A 24,386-nucleotide genomic window follows, 5' to 3' on the forward strand; every position below is an offset into this window, starting at 1 on the left:
CTTGACCAGAAAAGGCAGCCCCCTCTCTTCACCCACACGAGGGAAAGAAACCCCAAATGCAAAACCACCCTAGAGTCACAGTCTCCTTGAGTCATGTTCTACACATTCAGTTTATTTGAAAAAAGGATTTTGGCCGGGTGCGGTGGCTCACGCCTGTAATCCTAGCTCTCTGGGAGGCCGAGGCGGGCGGATTGCTCGAGGTCAGGAGTTCAAAACCAGCCTGAGCAAGAGCAAGACCCCGTCTCTACTATAAATAGAAAGAAATTAATTGGCCAACTGATATAGATATGTAAAAAATTAGCCGGGCATGGTGGCACATGCCTGTAGTCCCAGCTACTCGGGAGGCTGAGGCAGAAGGATCGCTTGAGCCCAGGAGTTTGAGGTTGCTGTGAGCTAGGCTGACGCCACAGCACTCACTCTAGCCTGGACAACAAAGTGAGACTCTGTCTCAAAAAAAAAAAAAGAAAAGAAAAGAGGATTTTGATGGGTGCTGGTGTGACGACCCTCCCACTAGCACTGCGCCGCACATTAACTTTCTCAGCCACCAGAGATGGGCTTGAAGACTAATAGGTAAAATGACCCAGCAACTCCACTGGGAGTTGCAGGTGTTGGGGAAATGAGACTTGGCCCCTTATGATCACAGTCCCCAAGAGGCAGGGTCCTGTATTTATGTAACCAACACTCACAGAGCATATACTCTCCAAACCAGGTACTGCTATAAATATGTTGAAGTTCTAACTCATTTATTCCTTGCAACAACCCCATGGAGGAGGTACTATTATTGTCATCCCTACTTTAAAGATGAGGAAATGGAGGCTCAGAGAGGTTAAGTAAATGGCCCATGATCACACAGCTAGTGAGTCGTAGAGTCAGGACTGAAGCCAGATGGCCTGGTCCCAGTGTCCATGGTCTAGGCCACTACCCAGTGATTCTCAAAGTAGTATTCTCCGGACCAGCTGCAGTAGCATAACCCTAGAACTTGTCAGAAATGCAAATTCTCAAGTCCTATGCCAGATCAACTGAATCAGAAACTCTGGAGGTGAAGTCCAGCAATCTGTGTTTACCAAGCTGTCCAGGGTATGCTGTGAACACTTGAGTTGAAAAACCACCTCACATACCATGCATGGGAAGGAAACAGAGAAAGTACATCAGCTAAAATCCCATAGTTCACAAATACCCATTCTCACTGCACGTGCTTCACCTGCACAATGACCACGCTCCCCTTCTAGCCCAGCTGGGACTCTGGTGACATGTACACGAGAAGGCAGAGGCCTTGGACATACTATCGATAACTCTCCTGACATCACATGCCTGTGCATGGTCAGCATTCATCTGTCTTAATCTGAGTGAAGCAATCTGAACCGTGACTAAGGAAACACGGAAACAATCAATCCCAGTAATTGCATTTATGGAGAACGAGGCCCTGTGATTATTCATTAACACCTTCTCTGCTGTCTCCTCTCAAACCTCTGGCTCCGTAACCGCTGCCCTCACACCTGGGTCCAGGGAGTACTAGGGAGGGGCTGCTTGTCCCAAATCAAGATCCTAGAGGACTCAGAGCCCTACTACAAAGCCCCGATTAACACAGGAATGTGGGGAGATGCCCTTGCCAAGAGATCTTCTTAACAATAACAAGCCTTTAAGTAAATAGATTTTGTACTTTTTACCCCATACTTCACCTGAGAGTCAATTCAATCAGTGGTAAGACAACAAAGCCGTGTAGGGTGGGCGTGGGTCTGGGTGCACCAGAGTGGAACTCCGCAAGGAATTTTTATCAGTTGAACCTCTAAACAACTAGCCCAACAAATGAATTTTAGCATTTGGGTATTAAACTCATATATGAAATGCAAAACTCCCATGCAAATTAACAGATGTTGATATTTTTGAGTCAAGGACTTAGGTTATTTTCATGTCAGAATGATAACACTGCCAGGAGGCTGGGCATGCACCTGGCTTCAGCAAGGCAGGAGGAGAATGGGGACCAACAGGCCAACTCTGGGCTGGTCAGCGTTTTCTCCTCCAGCAGGTGGTCTGGGGCTGGTAATCCCCTGGGGATGTCTGATGGCTGCTGGTTCTCAGAGCCCTGGAATGTGCAGGTGTCTCAAGTTAAAATAAGAAATATCTGTGGCTCCAGGCTTTTCCAGAGCTATCATTAAATCTTCCCAGTGAGATGTCCATCTTAAGATAAACTTCTGCCTCCCCCATGCGGGTTAGCTTCTCCGAAAATCCAGCCCACGGATCCTAGCAGAGCCTTAACTGTTCAGCAAGGTCTTTTATTTCTCGCTGGTTGGCTCCCTGTAGGATCCCCCCTGCTGAGGTTATCTTAACCCTTTCTTCTCTCAAGGTGCCCTACTTGGCATCACCCTTCCTCCCTCGAAGCTGATCATTTTGATTCACAGTAGAATGGGGACATGGACCATGTGATAGAAACAACTATGGACCATGGACCACATGGACCATTTCTATCACATGAACCATGTGATAGAAACAACTAAGGGAAGAAATAACTTCCCTTTCCTCCACTGCAAATGTGCTTATTTTCTTGATGCTTCTTAGTCTTTGTGAATCAGGGAAAGGCACTGCCTTCCTTTTCCAATTGAAAAATAATCTAATGAAAAGAACTGAGACATTGGAGTCAGCTGACTTGGGCTCAAATCCCAGATGTATTGACTTGGGCAAATTATTTTACTCCAGCCTCAGTTTCTCCATTTATAGAACAGGGATGATTCTTCTCTACTCTGTCGGAGTATTCAGAAGATCAGTGAGATCATACAGGTAAACCCCAACACAGTGCCTGGCACATAGTAGGAGCACAGTAAAAAAATATTCATAAGCTCTTTTCTGGAACTTTGTTTCATTGATTATTTTCATCTTCTCCCTGCTTCCTTCCCACAGCCTAAAACTATAGTGAAAAATGTCTTATCCTTAAAAAGCGAATAAGCACAAAGTTCCTTTGATTATGTTTCTTCCTCTATGTATAGTCAATCTTTCTCTCTTTGTCCTCACAATCAAACTTATTAAAAAAATAGTCAGTGATTGCCGTTTCTACTTTTTTGCCTCCAACTTCTCAACCAGTGCAATTTAGTACAGAGATGACTGTAATCAAAGAATTCCCAAACCAGCCTCCCTTTTCCATCAGCACCCTAGAGACCTCACTACACTGTTGGATAGGATGGAGCCACTCCTCCGTCCTGAATAGCAGTTCCTTCTCAGCCTGTCTTCCCTCCTCCACCCCTGCCCTGCAGTGGTCCCTCTGCAGGTGGTCCCTCAGATCCTGTGCTCCAGCCTCTCCTCTTCTTGATCCAAACCATCACCCCTGGTGATCTCATGCTTTTGACTCTTCCAAGACCACTTTTTGCAGAAGCTTCCAAATGGACATTTCTAATCCCAACTTCTCCTGTCACATTGCTAGCTGCCTGCCCACTGGCCACCCCCAACAAAGATCCATCAAATTTGAAAGGGTAAATCAAATCTGAAAGGTCCATTTATTGTTGTAAATTCCATAACTTGGTGGCTTAAAACAACATCAATTTATTCTCTCACAGTTCTAGAGGCTAGAAATCTGATTCATTTCTTGCCTCTTCCAACTCCTGGTGGTCCCTGCACTTCGTGGCTTGTGGCTGCATCACTCCAACCTCCACTGCCATCTTCACAACACCTCTTCTTTTCTTATAAGTACATCAGTCATTGGATTTAGGCTCACCCTAAATAAAGGTCCACTCCCCCTTCCCTCCAACACTGCTAGCTGCCAGGTTTTTTGCCCACAGTTCTCTCAGCCCCTAATTTCCTTCCTAAATCTTACTAAAAGACCATCTCAAACACTACTTCCAAATGATTATCTCATGTGTACAGGCAGCATCCTGTTTTTTCCTTCATCACAGCACATTATCTCCTTTGCCATCGCTACTGTTTGCTGTTGAGGTGCCTGGAACACCAACCAGATGGTAAACTCCAGTACTGCTGTACTCACATTCCAACAGGAGGACCCTGCCCTAACTCCACAGCCACTAGGAATGGTGCATTCAGAGTCACCCGCGTTATTCAAATGTCTAAGCATCTCCTTTATTTTAAGCTTGCTCAAATAATGCTTTCTACGACTAAGGATTTTGCTTACACTAGGAATAGCCATCTAACCTAGTCATTCTCAAATACCCAGGGGGAGAAGGGAGCCCCTCACCTTCCAACCCTGGGATTTCTCAAAATATGTACTCTTCCCTAAGGATTGCGACACATTTCCTTGGATTAGAACACTGAATGCTTAAGGTCCCATTTGGCCCAAACACATGAAGAAAAGACTGAAATCTCCATGGTAGACAGAATTCTAGAGTCCCAGCCCTGGTGAACATATCCTTCATGTTCCGAGGGAGCACAGCCTTTGACCTATACCAACGTCACAAGATAGTCCTTTCTGAGATTCTGTCACAGTGTATAAGACTTCACTTTAGAAAAAGCGGAGACTATTTTGTTGCTTTGAAGCTGCGAGACAGCCACCCAGCTAGGACCTGAGGGAGGTCTCTGGGAGCTGAGAGTGACCTCTAGAGGACAGCTAACTAGAACACGGGACCTCAGTCCTACGACCACAAGGAATGAATCCTGCCAGCAACCAGAGAGCTTGGAAGAGGAGCCTGAGCCTTAGATGAGACCGGAGTCTTGGTTGACACCTTGGGGTCAACCTGGTGAATTCCTGAGGCAAGGACTCGGCTAATCTGGGCCTCTGCCCCTGACCCACAGAAACTGCAAGGTAACAAATTTATGTTGTTTTAAGTCAGTAAATTTGTGGGAAATTTGTTATGCTGCAATAGAAAACCAATACAACACTCAACCTGTCTGCTGTTTCCCTCCCAAATCACCTATCTGGCTCTCATCCAGATTGAGTGAGTAATGAGAAAAGCATTACTCACTGAGGTGAGTAATATGTGCAAGGGAATGGGGGATTGGTGCTCTTTTTGACTTAACAGTTCCACCTATCTGCTTTGTCAACCAATGGCCATTGCTTACTGCCAAGGGTGATATTTACTAATAACTGATGCCAGTAAGTTTGCCTAGATGCAGCAGCATGCACCTACCCCTCAGAGAGGAAGGATGATGATTCAGTAAAAAAAATACAAGTTTTGGAGTGAAACAGACTTTAGTTCAAACCCCAGCTTCTTTTCTAACAAACTGTGTGATTTTGGGCAAATTCCCTAATCCCTCTGCGTTTAAGTTTCCTTATCTATAAAATAGAGATGATCCCAATCATCTCTGGCTGTGGGGTGAGGATTAAATGAACTCATGAGTGTCCAGGGTCAGGCAGTATCTGGCAGAACAAGCACTGGAGAAATGTTGGCTGCTTTGTTGCGTCTCTCACTATGAAACTCCCATAGGCAACGTGGGTGAGAAAACAGAGCTGGGGGCAGGAGAAGATCCTCTGCTATGAATGTGCAAGGGTGCACCGGACGTGGTGGGCTTCTAGAGAGGTGGCAACAGGCAGGATCTGATTGGTCCTTCCTAAGTTTGGGGAGGTGGCTAAGCCACAGAGCAGATCTGGGCTCCTTCAGCCTCACTCTGGCCCCCTGACATGCTCTGCTGCTGAGGAAATGTCACCATGTGTCCCAGACTCTGTCCTTGGCAGCTCTTTTTTCCTCTTGCTTTCCCCTGTGGACTTCACACAGGGAAACAAGAACACCATCAGGATCTCCATCAACTTTTTTCTTTCCTAGATCTAAAGGCTTTATGCCCACTTTATTCACACAGCCAAATTACAAAAACCGAGGCTTAAGGAAGGTAAGAAATAGCATCATAAAACAGAAGTGGGGAGCCCTGGGGCCATACAAGATGACTCTGCTTACAGGCAAAAGGAGACGCAATAAAGTGCGCTTGTCCTCAGAGCATGGGGGACATCAGTGAGTCATTTCTGCGAGAGAATCATAACAAAAATTCACTTAATTATATCCAGGGTTTGTTTTGCGCCAAACCCCCTAAAACAGTGGCAGTATCAAGAAGAAATCAGGGAAACAAGGCAGAAGCTCTCCTATCATCTCATCTTTGATTTCCTAGCTTAGATCCTCCCAAGCCAGAAGAATCTTTTTGGTCTTGTTTCCATCTGCCACTTGCCATGACCAGTTTCCTTTGTATCTCGTATTTGGGCATCTTTCATTGACCTCCCAAATCCAGTAGAATCCACCAGGATGAACTTCTTACTGGAAAGTGATTATCTGGTACCTGTAAAATCTCTAGCACTGAATATGCAGAAAAGCAATGGTTGAACATTTAAATGCATCTACTTGTAGCTTTTGGAAGTTATGAGGGGATCTGAAGTTGAGAAGAAGATTATCAGGAAAGACAAGTGAGATATCTGGGTCTCTGCAAGAGTAATTTCCAGACACAAGCCCTCCCAGGTTCAGTGTTGGGAAATGGAAGCAGCATATGCAAAATGCACGACAGAGCTGAATTTCCAATTCACTACAGACATGCTTTGGAAAAAAATGAAAGAGCTATTTTTGGCCCAGTGATTGATTAGGGTTGCTATGGTAATAAGAAACACTTACAAGAAATGTAAGCAAACCAAAGTCTTAAAGGGAAAGGGTCAAACACATTGGGAATTTCATAGTCAGTTGCTGGATGGTGCTGGAAGCCCTCGTTGCTATCTCAGCACCTGTGCAGAAAGAGAGGGGATGGTGGTTGCAGAGAATGGGGACCATGAGGACAAGTCTGAGATTCTCTAGGGCTCTGCACTTCAGAAGCACGGAGTGGCAAAACTTCTGGAAGAATGTGTACCATTCACTTTGAAGATTGTCGTTATTGTCATCAAAGGATGCTGTACTCCCAGAGCACCTAGCCTGTAGCAAAAACTATAAGCTAAAGGGTAGTAATCCTCCTCTACCAGTTTACAGTGTAAAATAAAAATAATATTCTCTATAACAGCGCATTTCTAAAACCTACTTAATGATGCCTCATTTGCTGAGCTTGTTAAAATGATTCCAGGCCTCTCTCCTGATGCTTTACTTTCCATAAGTTGCTGGAATCTGGGAGCCCCCACCACTCAAACTCAGGAGCTGATTTTTTCCTTTTACTTTAATAGCTTTATTCACATACCATATAATTCACCCATCTCAAGTATATAAGTTAATGGTTCTTAGTATATTCACAGAGTTGTGCAACCATTCCCACAGTCTAATTTTAGAACATCTCCATCTTCCTAAAAAGAAGCCCCATGTCCCTTAGCAGTCACTTCCCTCTTCCCACCTCCCAATACCATATTGTAAGCAACCACTAATCCACTTTCTGTCTCTACCATTTGTCTATTGTAGACATTTCATACAGATGGAATCATATAATATGTGGCCCTTTGTGTTTGGCTTCTTCCACTTAGCATAATGTTTTCAACATGCAACCACGCTGTGGCCTGTATCAGTACTTCATTCTTCTATCTGACAGAGCAATATTCCATTGTATGGATGTAGCACATATGATTCATCCATTCATCAGCCGATGGACATTTGTTTCTACTCTTTGGCTATTATGCCTAATACTGCCATGGGCATTCTTGTATAAGTTTTTGTCTGGACACATGTCTTCATTTCTCTTGGGTAAATACCTAGAGTGAACAGCTGGATCATATGGTAAGTCTATGTTTAACCTTCTGAGGAACTATCAGATGGGTGTACCCTTCCAGAGCAGCTGCACCTCTGGATATTCCCACCAGCAAGGTATGAGGGTTCCAGTTTCTCCACGCACTTGACAACACTTGTTATTGCCCAGGGGTGTTTCTTAACCCTGTAAGGTTCTGGGATACCTAAAAGATGATCCAAGGGAAACACAGTTGATGTTCCACATGTCCAGTCAAGGACAGACAGACATGACCCCAAACTGAGGAGTAATGATGATAGTGTTCATACTATACTTACTATCCATGGGCACTGGTTCAAGTATTGGATATATATTAATTCATCTATTAACTAACTACCTCTCATGCAGCTACATGAAGGTATACAATCAATGTGAAGAATGAAGATCAAGAAACAAAGGCACAGAAAAGTCCAGCAGTATGCTCAAAGTCATGCAATAGATACATGAGGGAGCTCGGATTCAGCCCAGGTTGGCTCTGAAGTTCATGTTTGTGACCTAATCTCATGGTGTCTCTTGAGTATCAGGAAAGCACACAAGTGTTTCTAGGAGAGCAGATGTTAAAAACACAGGCTTTGCTATTTGGTATGTGCTGTGGCCAGTAACAGGAGAGAAAGTGTTTGTGTGCATCTGTTGAATGACAGACATGAAAGACGTGCCTGGCTTCAAGCAAACCCAAAATATGAAAAACAGGAGTTAACAAGAAAGATATACTGGGGAAATAATTATTCATTTAAGAAACTCACAGTGGCATGCCTTTAAATGCCAAAATATCCCAGTACCTTTAAAATACAGTACTTTTCAAAAATTGAATTTAAATATGATGGCTTAGGTTAATTCTTACTATGCAAATGTTTATAAAACCCTGCCCAGAACTCCAGGGAAGGGCATGAATTATCTGATGTGAAAAAATATTTGTTAACCTATAAAAACTTGGAAACAACCCAAAGTCCACCAGTAGAAGGTTGGCTAAGTGTTTTATGGTGGACTCTAAAGACTTAAAAAAGCAAGGTGTAAAACAGGATGACTACATTTACATAAAAAGGAAAAAAAAGTAGACTAGCATATGCTCAGAAAAACATGGAGAAATAGACATCAAAATGTTCTCATGGAGGAGAGTAGTGAGGATTATCAGGTCCTTTAACTTTCTGTGACAAACATTTTCAAAATGCATGGATTTAGCAATAAATATCTACTTCTTCAGTACACAGAAAAACTTCAAATCCAAGAAAAAAGTAAATGAATATTTTAATGATATTCCAAAGTAGTTATATTATCTCTAAAGGAAGTCACAAAATTTTCCAAAATTCTCATAATTTTAGTCCACTTTAACTTAAAGAGGAGAATATTATAAAGAGCAGTATGATAGTTAATTTTGGGTGCCAACTTGCCTGGATTGAGGAGGACTTAGAAACCTTGTAAAGCATTTTGGGTATGTCTGGGAGGGTGTTTCTAGAGGAAGTTAGCATGTGAGTCTGAGTGGCCTGGGTGGGGAAGATTCCCCCCTCAGTGTGAGTGGGCATCGTCCAATCTGCTGGGGTCCAGGAGAGAACAAAAACAGAGAAAAGGTGAACACATTGAACTATCTGCTGAAGTTCAGACACACTCTTCCTCTCCTGTCCTTGGACAACAACTCCAGACTCCCCAGCCTTTGGACTCTAGGACTTACACCAGCAGCCTTTGGGATTCTCGGACCTCCAACCCTGGGCTGAGGTTACACCATCGGCTTCTCTGGTTCTGAGGCCTTAGAACTTGGACCGAGCCACACTGAATCAGCATCCCAGGGTCTCTGCTTGCAGATGGCCTGTCCTAGGACTTCTCAGTCTCCATAATCTCATGAGCCAATCCCCCTAGTAAATCCTTCTCACCTGTCTGTGTGTCTGTCAATCAATCATCGCTCTATTATCTATCTATCTATCTATCTATCCACATCCTTACTGGTCTGTCTCTCTGGCGAGCTCTGACGAACACAAGATCTATTAAGTGAATGGAAGAGTTGCAGATCCGGTAGGTTTGGGAGTTGCTACTTCATGTGGTTCCTGTCTCACACACATCACACTTACTCATGGTCTTTAGAACATGGCAGGATCTGAGAGGTGATAACAGTTTTATAGTTTTCAAACCACTTTGTAACTGGCATCAGAGTTCTTTCTTCAAATAAAACATCATGCAGGGACATGATGGCCACTGAGGCATGTCTGTGGAATCTCCTGGACCCAGAGGAGGGCAGTTTGGAAACCACTCAGTGAGAAGACCCCTCAGCCTGGCAACTCAGCACATATTCCTGGTCACCAGCCCAAATCCTTCCCAGTCTGAGAGCAGCACTTTATGAGGGGCCTTGGAGTCAAGAATGTTCAATGGAAGCATTGAGAAGCTGGCTTGGGACTGACAAAGTATTTATAGGCTTTTAAAAGATCATTTCTTTTTAGCCTTTATCTGGAACTCAATGTGTTCCTCTCTTGCCTTCTTGTTCTGACAGCAGGCAACATGTGTTCCCTGCTATTCATGAGCCTGAAACTCTGTCTATCCTTGACTTTCTCTCTAATGGAGATCCCCTGAGATGGCATCGATTCTCTGGTGCTATATTCTATATTATCATATTAACTGTACTCCAAGGCCATACTGGGAACATCAACTTGATATGGGGATCATTAATAAGACTGTATTTGCAAATGTTCCCACCTTTCACCAACAGGAGACTCACATACAGAATGTTCCACAGTGCTCGTGAGAGGAGGCATAGAGTTTAGGGTTTATTAGCTTCCAGGACTCTGGGGCAGGAGCTACTAGAAAGTAAGTGAGAAAAGCCTGTGTTGCTGGTAAAATAGAAGAGAGAGGATGGTGAATATGTTTATGCAGAGACAGTTGGTAGACACCTAGATTTTCTTTTTCTTTTTTTTTGTTTTTTTTTTTTTTGTTTTTTTTCTATCTATAGCAAGTGCATGGCACCTAGATTTTAAACTATCTTTTAACATTCTTTATTCTTCATTGGGAAAGTTTTATCCTTCCATTTTGTCAGAAATTTTGCCCCATACTTGGAAAGCAAAATATAAATTTTGTTTCTGTGCACAGAAGATCTTTAATACACATACCAATTTCAAAAAGGTGTATGGCCATCATCTGTCCCTCTCTACTCAGAACCTCAGTCATCACACAGGCAAAGATGCAAAGGAAATTGCGGGGGGGGGGGTGGTTATTTGGGCTGTCTTTGCTGTTCTGGGTTTTTAGGGCCTTGTATGATTTTATATAGAGATAAGGTCAGTGGTAATATTAATAGTAACAGGGTAGTTGGGAAAAAATTGCAAAGAAGAGAGTTCCGGAAAAGTGGGAAGAGGAACTCAAGCAGAGAAAAAAAGTAGAATTTTAAAGCAAAGAGAAGGACAGGGAGAAAAGGAATTGCATGTCAATAATAGAGATGAGGATGAATCAGAGAGTGACTTCCCAAATATATGCAGCATAGGAAGAAAACTGTGGCCAAGCGGAATGGAACGGTGGAATCTGAAAGAGACGTGGAGGAGGGTGAGAGGAAGGGAGTGTGTGGAAGACAGAGCATTGAAATGCAGCCGGAAAACAGCTGCTTGTATTCCAGCCACAGCAAGGAAATGCACGTAGGCCTCTCTGCTGCTCCACACAGCCTGCACACAGGCTTCTGTTCATTCATTAGTTCATCCACGGATGGAGCCTCCTCTCATCCTCTGACATGCTGAGTAACAGCAACTTGCTGGAGAAGGAAGGCCAGGAGGGAGATGGCCAAATAAATGAATGGAAACATGTTTTCTGAATGGGGCATGGTTTGCAACTTGTGCTTCTAAGAAATTGAGCTGGGAAACTAAAGTCAGGCTCATCCAATCTAGGGCTGGACTTGTCAAGGCAGAAATAAGCAGAGGATGCTTATGAATACTGATAGCTACACAAAATAAAGGCAAGACAAGAATTTAAAGACACAGGCAGACCACATCAAATCAAAAGAATTGTATGTAAATAACAGAGATAGGAATGAATCAGAGTGATTTCACCAAATATAGGCAGGCATATGGCCAGGTAGGGAACTTTCAGATGGCAAGCTTTCATAGTTAAAAACTATAAGAATCACCCCTTTTCACAAACTGGGCAAATTCCTCACTTAAAAAAATACTATCGGTGTTAAAATTCTGAACCTAAAAGATGGTTACATTCTCATAGCAACACTTTTGTCTGGATAGTAAAGATATATACTACTGGGTAGAGTTCACAGTATCTTTTTTTTTTTTTTTTTGAGACAGAGTCTCACTTTGTTGCCCAGGCTAGAGTGAGTGCCGTGGCGTCAGCCTGGCTCACAGCAGCCTCAAACTCCTGGGCTCAAGCAATCCTCCTGCCTCAGCCTCCCACGTAGCTGGGACTACAGGCATGCGCCACCATGCCTGGCTAATTTTTTGTATATATATTTTTAGTTGGTCAATTAATTTATTTCTATTTTTGGTAGAGACGGGGTCTCGCTCAGGCTGGTTTTGAACTCCTGACCTTGAGCAATCCGCCCGCCTCGGCCTCCCAAAGTGCTAGGATTACAGGCGTGAGCCACCACGCCCGGCCTAGAGTTCACAGTATCTTAATGATCAGAAAGATCAAAAGACATCAGAGCAATTTTGCATTTACCTTATTTAATCACTAAAATGGACTATTTCAGTATGCCCATAGTTGTATGTATTTTATTTTTTCAGAAAAAAGCTGCCCCACAAAAACTTTCCAGTTGTATTATTCCGATCTCACCAACTTGAATAGAACACAACTCTACAGCCATTAGGAAATTGCAGAAGAGAAATCCAATTTTTAGTACCACCAAATGGAAAATAAACAACAAAGAAGAAAAGGAGAATTTCCTAGTAGAATCTCCTCTTGCATATTCCTTTAAACAGCTATTTTTCTCTTCTGATTGCCCTCTGTAAAGTCATTTTGAGGGGTGTTAAAAAGTGCAAACAATTTAAAAATGTTATGTTGTGTTATGGTGAAGGAGCAGGTTTTATCTTCTGTTCTCTCCCCTCAAAATGGCTGAATTAATTTTCTCTGAAGTACAAAGAAGAGCTTGGAAACAGCTACTGCAAATGGAAATGTGATAATCTGAACAAACAAAACTGGCTGTTCCAAGGTTCCTGCTTCACCAGGCACTAATTGATTGAGTTGCTGAGATGTGGAGACAAGTTCTGGTCCCACACAAGGGCTGTGGCACATCTGTGAATAAGCTGGTTTGCAACTGGCTCACCCATGCCACCAGTTCATTTTCTAAACGGAAACAAATTCAAATGCACACACTCACTGCCCTCCCAACGTACTGCTGCCTTTGCTGTGGGGTTGAACAGAATGGACTTTGCTTGACATGGAACTTACAGGTTCTGTGTCACCTGATTCTAAAAACAAAACATTTGTATTACTTTTGGGCATTCTTCAAAAAACTTTGGTATTTGAGTAGTAGTAATCTTCAGACAGCATATTAGCTCATTGGAATTTAAAAGAAAATAACATTCACTGAAATAGAATTGATCCACTAGTATATTTAGTGGACACATAATGGCTCTGACCCTGAGAGAAGTTTCTGGAACTCCCCAAGTTTTAGAAGATTGGCCTTACAAAATCCAAGGTCTCATGGACAAACAAGTGAGGGGAGGGTTGCAGACATACGGTTCCCTTTGGAGAGTCACAACGTACATTAGAATAGTAAAGTGAGAAGTCCTGCAACTATAAAATCTTTTTAGCTCCCTTCTCTTACTTAATTGGCTGTGCAACATCTAACATGGCAGTTACAAATGGTTCTAGACCGCTTTTTACAACAAAAATTCTCTGGAACCTTGAAGGTTTTTGAAATTGGGTGTTCCAGCTCTGACTACAATGACACCTGTCTCATGCCATGGCTGGTGTCTCCACCATCTTCTCTGTGAAGGTCCTGCCTGTGCCTAACTGCTGCCTTGCTCATAGCGCCCCAAGCTGGAGGGAGGCTTGTTTCTTTGTCCCAGTCCCTAAAGAAGGGATACTCCCCTTAAATATCCAGAGTTAACTGTGAGGTAGAGATAAAGTTATTTCCTAACCAGCTAACCCCTGACTCTAACACCCCAAAGAAGGGATACTTAAGGACTTTCATTCTCTTAGCTTACATGTTAGATTAAATGGCTATATTGTTCTCTATTTCCTTCCAAACAATCCTAGATGTTTGGTATAATAAAAATATTCTTCTTGGGACTTGTCTCAACTTTCCTAGTTATGTAATTTAGTGGTTTCTACCACCCGTTGGCTGGGACTCAGTGGAAGGAGTGGGAGAGAGGCTCATGAGGAACGGAGGTTATCAGTCTTCACACAGAGCACCCACTGACTCTTTGGCTTGATAAGGCCCAGTTTGGAGGTGACATTCCCATCCGAGACAGTTTAGCTGCTTTCAGATAACCAGAGTTCATCCTGGATGACTGAGGGTAGACACTCAACCGTGAACAGTCTTGACTCTCTTCCCTGGCTAAACCAACCCTGAACAGTGCCATCTCTCACTGTGGCTCAATACTATTTGAGGTTGTCACTAAAGAGTCCTTTCATTCTCCCCAGTCTGTTGCCATTTTATTTTTCTACCTCTTTTATCTAAATAATTAAAATGCTGGGTAAGACTGGACAGCTGACCGCTGCCCTTGTTCTCGCCATTCTAACTAACAGAAAGATGCATCCTGCCTGTCATTGCCTCTTCTTTGCATTCTTCTTAAACGAGGTGGACTAGGGTAGTCATTGCAGCAAAATATATACTTACAGACTGCATAGTCTAGGTCACTGTTATCAGCTTTCCATAACTTAAGTTTTCAAATTCCTACAAATGACAAGAAAATCCTTTTTCCTTTCTTACTACTGAGGCTGAATTGACATTGCCTACTTATGTTCATCTTCAAGTGCAGACTTTTATTTTATTTTATTTTTTAGCTCTAGAAAAACAAAATCAACTACTCTGGAAGGCAGCCAGTCTCCTCGGGCACCTTCCTTTGCAACTTTAAAAACTTCAGAAGAACCTGCCGGTATTGAAGAACTGCTAGAATGATCTGTCCTCTGGAAAATTGTCATCATGTTGTTCTTTGTTTACTGTATAATTAAGATTTTTCCCATCACCGAGCTAAAGATATTTTTCCACTTCCTGGGCAAATGACATTTTCCCATAATTCTAAACACACACACAGTCGCTCACAGTGAGGAAAAAGCTTTTATGTCTTGATAACTGTGACAATGCTGAAGCCTTAGATGGCCTTAAATAGAAAGTTCTCTCACCTGGGTTTTGTCACAAATGAGGACAGCATGAGGTCTAAGAAATAGTCTGGACAGTGAGATGTGAGACCCAGGGGATCCTAGGTATGGACACACTAGTGCTCTGGGCTAATGCTTTCTGAGAAGAGATGTTGGTCTGGAGGTTTTAGAGCCCTAGGGACTGCCTCTCCGAGGAAGGGTAGGGTGCAGTCATCCTAGCTGGGAGTCTGACATTGGGTAAGTTTTGCTTTGGGGCATAGAACAGGAAATATAAAGCTTGGGAAAGACATCAAGAAGAGGTATTTAGGATTAAAGGATCAGGGGATAAAGAGTCCAATTAAAAAGCATTTGAAACAGGAAAAAAGATGAAGGCAATTGAAAGTATCTGGCATAAATCCTAGGAGTAGACCCTGTAGTCAGAGTGAAGGGTGGGTTCTTCCCCCGGGGCTGTTGTGGGCAGAAAGCGTGAGAACATGTCTGAATCTAAGTCAAGGGGTGGCACCTTCAAAATGCACACTGCGGGCCTGGAGGAGAGCACTGGGGCCAGAGAGAGAAAAATCCGGATCCTTCACTCACTGGGGAGACAGAAAGAGAAGTTGTCCTATATTTGAGATGGAAAATAAAAGTGAACTAGCTAGGAACAATGTGACTTCCCCACAGGGAATTAAATCTAGACCCTGGTCTGACATTAAAAGCACCACAACCTGCCTTCCAGGCAGCCAGGATTCATGCCCACTGGGCTGGGAATTAGCACATTACAGACTAAATCGTGTCCTTCCAAAATGCATAAGTTGAAGCCCTATGCCCCAATGTTATGTTTTTGTTTTGTTTTGGTTTTTTTGGTTTTTTGTTTTGAGACAGAGTCTCACTTTGTTGCCCAGGCTAGAGTGAGTGCCATGGCGTCAGCCTAGCTCACAGCAACCTCAAACTCTTGGGCTCAAGCAATCCTCCTGCCTCAGCCTCCCAAGTAGCTGGGACTACAGGCATGCGCCACCATGGCTGGCTAATTTTTTGTATATATATATATATATATATATATATATATATATATATATATATTAGTTGGCCAATTAATTTCTTTCTATTTATAGTAGGGACGGGGTCTCGCTCTTGCTCGGGCTGGTTTTGAACTCCTGACCCTGAGCGATCCGCCCGCCTCGGCATCCCAGAGTGCTAGGATTACAGGCGTGAGCCATCATGCCCAGCCCCCAATGTTATGTTATTTGGAGGTAGGGCCTTTGAGAGACAGTCAGGTTTAGATGAGGTCATGGGGTCCTCACGATGTGATTAGTGCCCTTATAAGAAGAGACCAGAGAACTTGCTCTTTCTCCTCACCATGTAAGGACATAGCAAGAAGACAGCCACTTGCCAAGCAGGAAGAGAGCCCCTCACCAGAAGCTGAATCTGCCAGCAGCCTGCTCTTGGACTTCCAGCCTCCCCAACGTGAGGAATAAATGTCTGTTGTTTAAGGCCCTCAGTCCATGGCATTTTGTTATAGCAGCCTGAGCTGACGGAGGCAGAGCAGGCTTCTGCAGGGGAGTTCTACTTCCCCTCGAGTCCAGCTCAAATGCCACCTTCTCCAGGAAATCTTCTCATATTTCTCCCCAGCAGAATATCTCCCTCCTATGACCCTCTGTTTGTACTTCAACTATAACACATATATACACAGGCCTTCCCTGAAACACTGACAGTTTTATATTCATCTGCTCCTATTGACTTTTCCCCAACTCTGCCCTGCTCAATCCATTCCACTTACTTAGCCAATCCTAACCGAGGCAGGAAGGACCTTCCAGTTGTTCCAACAGGGTACCTGATTGGCCTTAGAGTTATTTTGGTATATCAACTCCAAGGACAGGTTCCAGAGTTATACACGTCCCATGCCTTTCATTCCCTTAGCTCACTGGTGTGCCCCTGTTCTCATAACCTGAGTTTTGTACCTGAGTCTCTGAGACCAGTTTTGCCATATAGCTACCTCTCCTCCATTTGATTACCAGACAAACAACAATTTTTTAGCATAACTATGCCCCGTGCAATATTTGAGGGATCCTTATACTAAAAATTATCTACTGTTTATCTGACAATTCAAATTTAACTGGATATCCTGTATTTTTATTTACTAAGGCTGACAATCTTATCTCCCCAGCACCACATCCACTGAGTAACCTGCCTAAGAGTGCTGTGTCCTGTTCTTTCTGTTTCCTGCCTTGGGGACTGTAGCCTTGTCTTGAAACTCAAAGCTCCAGGGGGATGGTTTGGTTTCCATCCCCATGGTTTCCATTCTGTTGCAGTTTTCAGAACCTAAGCACTTTAATATATATTCTTAAAAAATGAATACAATATCATTAAACAATTTCATTTCATTTCATTTCTCTGTTAATATTACCTATATGTTAATGTTACCTACAACTTCCACATTTCATGGTTCTGTCATGAGCTTGAGCTTATGAAGAATAAGTGCCATTGTTCTGGGGTCAAATCAAGGTGACCTAATTCTAAAGCTCACTGGACCAATAGCTTCCTTGGAGTAGTTATATGGAGAAGAATTCTCTATTTCACATAACTATTGATTATATTTCAAATGAAAAATTCAAGCATAAGTTTTCAGGGAAGTGGGACATAGGGTAGCATCAGATATAGCTAAATTAAAATAATATCCTGGGCTGGGCGTGGTGGCTCACGCCTGTAATCCTAGCACTCTGGGAGGCTGCGGTGGGCGGATTGCTCGAGGTCAGGAGTTCAAAACCAGCCTGAGCAAGAGTGAGACCCCATCTCTACTATAAATAGAAAGAAATTAATTGGCCAACTAATATATATAGAAAAAAATCAGCCAGACATGGCGTGGCGCATGCCTGTAGTCCCAGCTACTTGGGAGGCTGAGGCGGTAGGATCGCTTGAGCCCAGGAGATTGAGGTTGCTGTGAGCTGGGCTGACGCCAGGGCACTCACTCTAGCCTAGCAACAAAGTGAGACTGTCTCAAAAAAAAAGAAAGAAAGAAAAAGAAAAAGAAAAAAAAGAAAATAATATCCAGGATAACTAGTACCTTCCAGGCCGATCATTGCAACCTAGTCTGTACTGAAAGGTCCTAAGATATATTCTAATTTATTCTCCCCTAGAACTTACATTTTAATGATGGTAGCTTCCAGCATTGCACAATATATGACAATAAACATGTATTGAGTATTTAATGAGCACCAAGCATTAAGCTAAGATTTTGGATCATTTAAGATTTTGGTTATTTAATACAATCCTCACACCACCTTTATGAGATAGTTATTACATTTTCCCCACTTATAGAGGAGGAAGTAGAGGCTTAAAGAGTCTTGCTAGAATCTTGCTAGAAGCAAGATTCAACCGATTCCAAAGTCTACTTCTCAATGACTGTGCAACTGCTAGAAGCAATAGAACTAGGGAGTGGGGGTGGTGGTAGGGAACCATTTAATGGCCTGCTGTCTACAAGCAATGTGCTGAGAGCTTTCTGTGCATTAGATCTGGGGTTGGCAAACGAGCCTGCGGACCAAATTTGGCCTGCTGCCTGGGTGACCATGACCATGCCAATTTGTTTACATGCCATTTACGGCTGCTTTTGCAGTGACAAGAGACTGTATGACCCACAAAGCAGAAGATATTTATAATATGACCCTATGCAGAAAATGTTTTCCAACCTCTATGTTAGATCATTGACTCCTACAGCTTGAGGAAGGAAGTATTATCCTGATTTTAGAAAAGAAGACACTTGGGTTCAGAAAAGTTAAGGTGCTTATTCTAGAGCAATAGTTCCCTGATTTCAGAAGTTTTAAATTTGCATTTTGCCATAGAGTTACCTCTTTTTTTCAGAGTTAGAGACATTGGGGAGGAAATGCTCTGTGTTCCTATAATTTCATAAAAGATATTTTAATACCCAAGTATGAGGGTATATAATTACCAACCGTCCTTTAGATGAAATAAATTTAATTTTATGAAAAACTTTGAATATTATTCTTATTTGTTTTTCTATTTTGCAGAGGATAGATGAGGATGTAGTCATGGATCAGCATGTATTCAAGTACTGGCAGTTAGGGGCTGCTTGCTTAGGAACTCCAGCCAGTAAGTGGCAGAGCCAAAGGACACACAGGCCTGTCTGACTCCAAAGACTGTGTTGGGGATATCTATCTATTATTCATGCATTCATTCTGTCATTCAATAGCTATTTATTAGGCACCTAGGATCTGCCATGTACCATGCTCTTGCCAAGGGCATGATAAATTATTTTCCTCCATTTCTTTCACCATCTCTCTCTTTCCTTTGGCTGGTTTTGTTTTTGTTGTTGTTATCATTTGTTTTATGTTTTTTTTTAGAAACGGTTTTGTTCTGTTGCCTGGGCTAGAGTGCCGTGGCATCAGTCTGGCTCACAGCAACCTCAAACTCCTAGGTGCCAGCAATCCTCCTGCCTCAGCCTTCCAAGTAGCTGGGACTACACTACCATGCCCACTAATTCTTTCTATCTTTAGGAGAGATGGGGTCTCGCTTTTGCTCAGGGCTCAGGCTGGTCCCAAACTCCTGAGCTCAAGAAATCCTCCCACCTTGGCCTCCTAGGGTGTTAAGATTACAGGCGTGAGCCACCATGCCTGGCCTCCTTTGGCTGTCTTGATTGAAACCAAAAACTCAACTCTTATCATGGATCAGTTAACCAGTTTTTTGTTATGATAGCTTGACCTGTTGGGCACTAGGGAAAATGATCCATAGGAAAATACCATAGACAATAATATTATAGGTTCTCTCTGTTTTTTTTTTTTTTGGAGACAGAGTCTCGCTTTGTTGTCCAGGCTAGAGTGAGTGCCGTGGCGTCAGCCTAGCTCACAGCAACCTCAAACTCCTGGGCTCAAGTGATCCTCCTGCCTCAGCCTCCCGAGTAGCTGGGACTACAGGCATGCGCCACCATGCCCAGCTAATTTTATATATATATATCAGTTGGCCAATTAATTTCTTTCTTTTTATAGTAGAGACGGGGTCTCGCTCTTGCTCAGGCTGGTTTTGAACTCCTGACCTTGAGCAATCCGCCCGCCTCGGCCTCCCAAGAGCTAGGATTACAGGCGTGAGCCACAGCGCCCGGCCTTTTTTTTTTTTTTAGTAATAGCTTTAGAGACTATTAGGATAGGGAAGAAATTTAGTTATTTCATCAAGTCACAGAGATTATGCAATCCAGATCTCTGAGTAAAACAGTTTGCACATATACCTTTCCAGTTTCAAGGTTCTCCCCTAAGGGATCAGGACACAGCCTGTGAGTCCTACTTTCCCTCAGTAACTACCATCATCTCTTTAATATCATGTTGCTAGAAACTATTCTTTTATTATAGCCAACTATCACCAATAAAGCAGTCAAACTATTTAAAAATTACAAGCAAAAGTCAATTATGTAAAGTGACTATCAAGGCACTTGAAATTAGCATTCATATTCTTGAACAAATGAGAACATTCAAATTATTGCATTATATATAACTATGTAATAGCCTACATTTAAATATTTCTGATTCTGAATTATTCCTCTTTTTAAAAAAATTATTACATTGATAAGACAAGTAATATAAGGGAAGTTCCAATTATGCCATTGATCATAGACAGAATATTTAAAAATAATTAAATAAAACTTACTGTGTATTCTGATTCCACATGTTCATTTGAAGAGGGGAAAGAAGAGAGACAAAATAATGATTTAGACCATGCTGATATACAATATAAAGCCACAGAATTAACAAATACTTATGAATTATCATTACTAAAAATGTGCTACAGAAACCTTCTAAAATTAAACTTTCATAAATACTAAATGTCTCCATGTTTGCACTGAAATTCTTTCATATAACACTGTGGTTGGGCAGATAAAGACAGTAAGACTAGATTCAATTAGCCTATAGGTTTGTGGCTAATTAAAAACCAAAGAGTTGGCATTATAAAAGTAGAATGAAAGACTAATAATTCCAGTAGTGCATTTCATTAACCACAAAGGAAATCTTTTGAGTGGAAAAGCATCATTTATAACCAATAAGAGCTTGTTATGATGATATTGAAGTGGGATCTTGAATTTTAGTGTGTTCAAGAGCAGGAACAAAACCAAAATTTTTCTGGCCACAGTTTTTAGTGTAGCATTTAGTGCAGAGAGTTTATTATCATTGCAGTACATGAGAGGGAAAGTGATCTTAAAGATTTCCATATTATCTAATAACAAAGGAAATAGTTTGGGGCAGAAAGATCCAACAGAGTCTTTTACACAAATTATAGTCAAATTTGGAGGGGAGCGAGGCTATAAAATAAACAAATCAAAAGTTTATAGACAAATCATATGCCAAAATTACCAGGAATTATTTATTATTATTATTATTATTTTGAGACAGAGTCTCACTTTGTTACCCAGGCTAGAGTGAGTGCCCTGGTGTCAGCCCAGCTCACAGAAACCTCAAACTCCTGGGCTCAAGCAATCCTACTGCCTCAGCCTCCCAAGTAGCTGGGACTACAGGCATGCATCACCATGCCCGGCTAATTTTTTCTATATATATTAGTTGGCCAGTTAATTTCTTTCTATTTAGAGTAGAGACTGGGTCTCACTCTTGCTCAGGTTGGTTTCGAACTCCTGAGCTCAAACGATCCGCCCGCCTCAGCCTCCCAGAGAACTAGAATTACAGGCGTGAGCCACCGCACCTGGCCTACCTGGGAATTATTGAGGAAACTGGAAAACAAAGACCATAAAACCTCTAGAAATGTCACTAAAAGGATCTTCATCTTCCTTCTCCATAGTTATTTATTATAATCAGTCTAAGAAGGAAGATGGACTGTCTTAGCTTAACCCCTCCTCCCATTCCCTGCCATCCCTGTGTCTCAGTGGTAGGAAGAGCACTGATGCCCTAGAAGTAAGAGAGTAGAGGACGATGGAGATGTTTTGGGGCTCTCAGAAGGCCCTGCTTGGATAGTCAGCCCTAAATCAGTGAAATGCAGCTACCGCTATGTCATGGCCTTTGCTACACGTGGCACACTGGTTGTACTAAAGACTTACCTGTAATTGTGTAGGGATAATAGTTCCAAGCCTTCTCCGTAACATAAAATATTTTGGGGACAACAGCTCTGGCCCAACTAGGCAGTTTGCTAAGAGGAAAGAAAGAAAGAAAAACAAAACAAAAACAATTAGAGTCTGTTCAGAGTCTCACAGTGCTACCACATCTTTCTGGATAAATTGCTGGAGAAATCAGAGTTCCGAGGCATCTGTCGTCTCCACAGCCACCCATTCCCCCTCTCTCTAGTTTTAACCGTAGCTAGTTGTTTCTTGTGCATATTCATGTGCTCTCAGAACGTGTAAAGGTAGACAGGGACTCCATAGTTCTGTGAATCTGTTCTGTTTGATTGGATTTGCAAGGACATGAGAGTTCAGGGACTGGGAGGCACCATGTTTGGAGGGTTTGGTCAGCCTGGCCTTTGTCTCCTGGGAGGGGTTTGGTGGAAGTGGTATAAAGTGATATTTAAGCCCAAACAATGGGTGGGGGCAATGGAGACAAATGTTAAAGACAGGCTTAAGCCTGGCAACCCACATAAATGACCTTTGAAGCTGGGCGCGGTGGCTCACGCCTGTAATCCTAGCACTCTGGGAGGCTGAGGCGGGCGGATTGCTCGAGGTCAGGAGTTCGAAACCAGCCTGAGCAAGAGCGAGACCCTGTCTCTACTATAAATAGAAAGAAATTAATTGGCCAACTAATATATATATAAAATTAGCCGGGCATGGTGGCGCATGCCTGTAGTCCCAGCTAATCGGGAGGCTGAGGCAGCAGGATTGCTTGAGCCCAAGAGTTTGAGGTTGCTGTGAGCTAGGCTGATGCCACGGCACTCACTCTAGCCTGGGCAACAAGCGAGACTCTGTCTCAAAAAAAAAAAAAAAAATGACCTTTGAAAAATGGACAAAAGCAACAGAGAGTAGCAATTTAGAGATATGAAGAGGAACAAAATATAGCTCCTCAATGACTGTAGTGGGTTGAATTGTGTCTCCCCAAAAGACAGGTCCATGTCTTCACCTTCAGTACCTGTGAAACTGACCTAATTTGAAAACAGGGTCTTTGCAGATATAATTAAGTTAAGGATCATAAGATAAAGTCATTCTGGATATATGGTAAGCCCTAACTCCACTGCCTGGTATCCTTATAAGAGGAAGGAGAGAAAGATTTGAGACTCAGGGGCACACGGGGACAGAGACGGGATAGACACAGCTGCAAGCCCAGGAACACCAGAAGATTGGAGAGAGGCATGGAGCAGATTCTCCCTTGGAGCCCCTAGAACTGCGAGAAGATAAATTTGTGTGGTTTTAAGCCACCTACCTTGTGGCAATTTGTTGTGGTTTATTAGGTAACTAATAAAATAACAGCACTAATCCTCTGGATTGAGGAAGGGCCTGGGCAGCCATTTGCAGAAAACAAATTCTCAAATGCACAAGTCCCAGGGTCTTTTGTAAACCAAATACTGATGAAGTTTTGTTTTATTTTGTTTTTCTTCAGAGGCAAACCTTTTAGAATAGTGCAGCTTCAGAGAATTCCTTAAAGATTCATGTAAATATATGATTTTATCTATTCCTTAAAATATATCTACATGATTGTGTTTTCCCCAACACTATAACCAAGGGTTTCTGTCTTTCTGGAGGCTACCGTTTGCTTCTTTCCTATTTTGGTGCCTACCACTAAGCATTCAGGACATCAGTGTCTAATAGGAGATCAATCCCAGGGAAATGGAGTAGGCTCTCAGCTCCTCAGGGCTGCATGTTGGCAATAAAAAACCTCAAGAAGCAGTTTTGAATTTCAAGCTGATATAAGTAGGAAAAGTCGGGACATCGAGCTAATAGAACCCCAAATTCCAAACCCCTCTTGGACATGGACTCTATGTGACAGCCAGAGCCAGTAAAATACTGTGTATCTTGTGTGTCTTCTCAAATTGTTTCTCTTATGTCTGACAGTATCCAGGCCTGGTTTTTGACAAGACAAATATGTATCCTCAATGGCTGGCTGGACCTAACCCAGGGCTCTGGGCTGTTCATCAGGGTTAAAACAAATGGAAAGCAAAGCTCCCCCAAAGTTGGGTGGGTGGCATATGAGGGCCATTGTTCTCAGGTGGGCAATGGGAGTCGTGAGCTGGAACAGTTTTGTAATTCACATACCAATTCTTCTTGCTGCTCTAACGCAGAATTTTTCACTCCTATAAAATCATCTCTGCAGTAACTGCTCATTTACCTTGCGTTCACACTGCTTGAAAGGATGAGGCTGCTCCCTGACAGGGGTTGTTATAGCTTTTGCAGGTGATCTATTCTATCAGTCACTAAAGTTGGAGTGCAACTCAGGTTGACATCAAGAGTAAGAAAATTAGGCTGGGCGCAGTGGAGCTCACGTCTGTAATCCCAGCACTTTGGGAGGCCAAGGTGGGAGGACTGCTTGAGATCAGGAGTTTGAGACCAGCCTGGGCAGCATAGTGAGATTCTGTCTCTACGAAATATAGAAAAATTAGCAAGGTGTGGTGGCGTGCATCTGCAATCTCTGCTACTC

The 24,386-nt window shown here is 42.7% G+C and overlaps 1 protein-coding gene across 1 annotated transcript in view; it reads right to left on the reverse strand.

Annotated features, from left to right (window-relative positions):
* PITPNC1 (phosphatidylinositol transfer protein cytoplasmic 1) overlaps nucleotides 1-24,386 on the reverse strand; it is a 260,223-nt gene that overhangs the window by 91,424 nt on the left and 144,413 nt on the right. Inside the window, exons 5-6 of the mRNA XM_012747303.3 lie at nucleotides 21,869-21,957; nucleotides 20,473-20,480 (exon numbers count right to left, since the gene is read on the reverse strand). Coding sequence (XP_012602757.1) covers nucleotides 20,473-20,480; nucleotides 21,869-21,957 — 97 coding nt within the window. The remainder of the gene's footprint in view (nucleotides 1-20,472; nucleotides 20,481-21,868; nucleotides 21,958-24,386) is intronic.

Source organism: Microcebus murinus, chromosome 18, assembly GCF_040939455.1.
Source record: "Microcebus murinus isolate Inina chromosome 18, M.murinus_Inina_mat1.0, whole genome shotgun sequence".
Taxonomy (NCBI): domain Eukaryota; kingdom Metazoa; phylum Chordata; class Mammalia; order Primates; family Cheirogaleidae; genus Microcebus; species Microcebus murinus.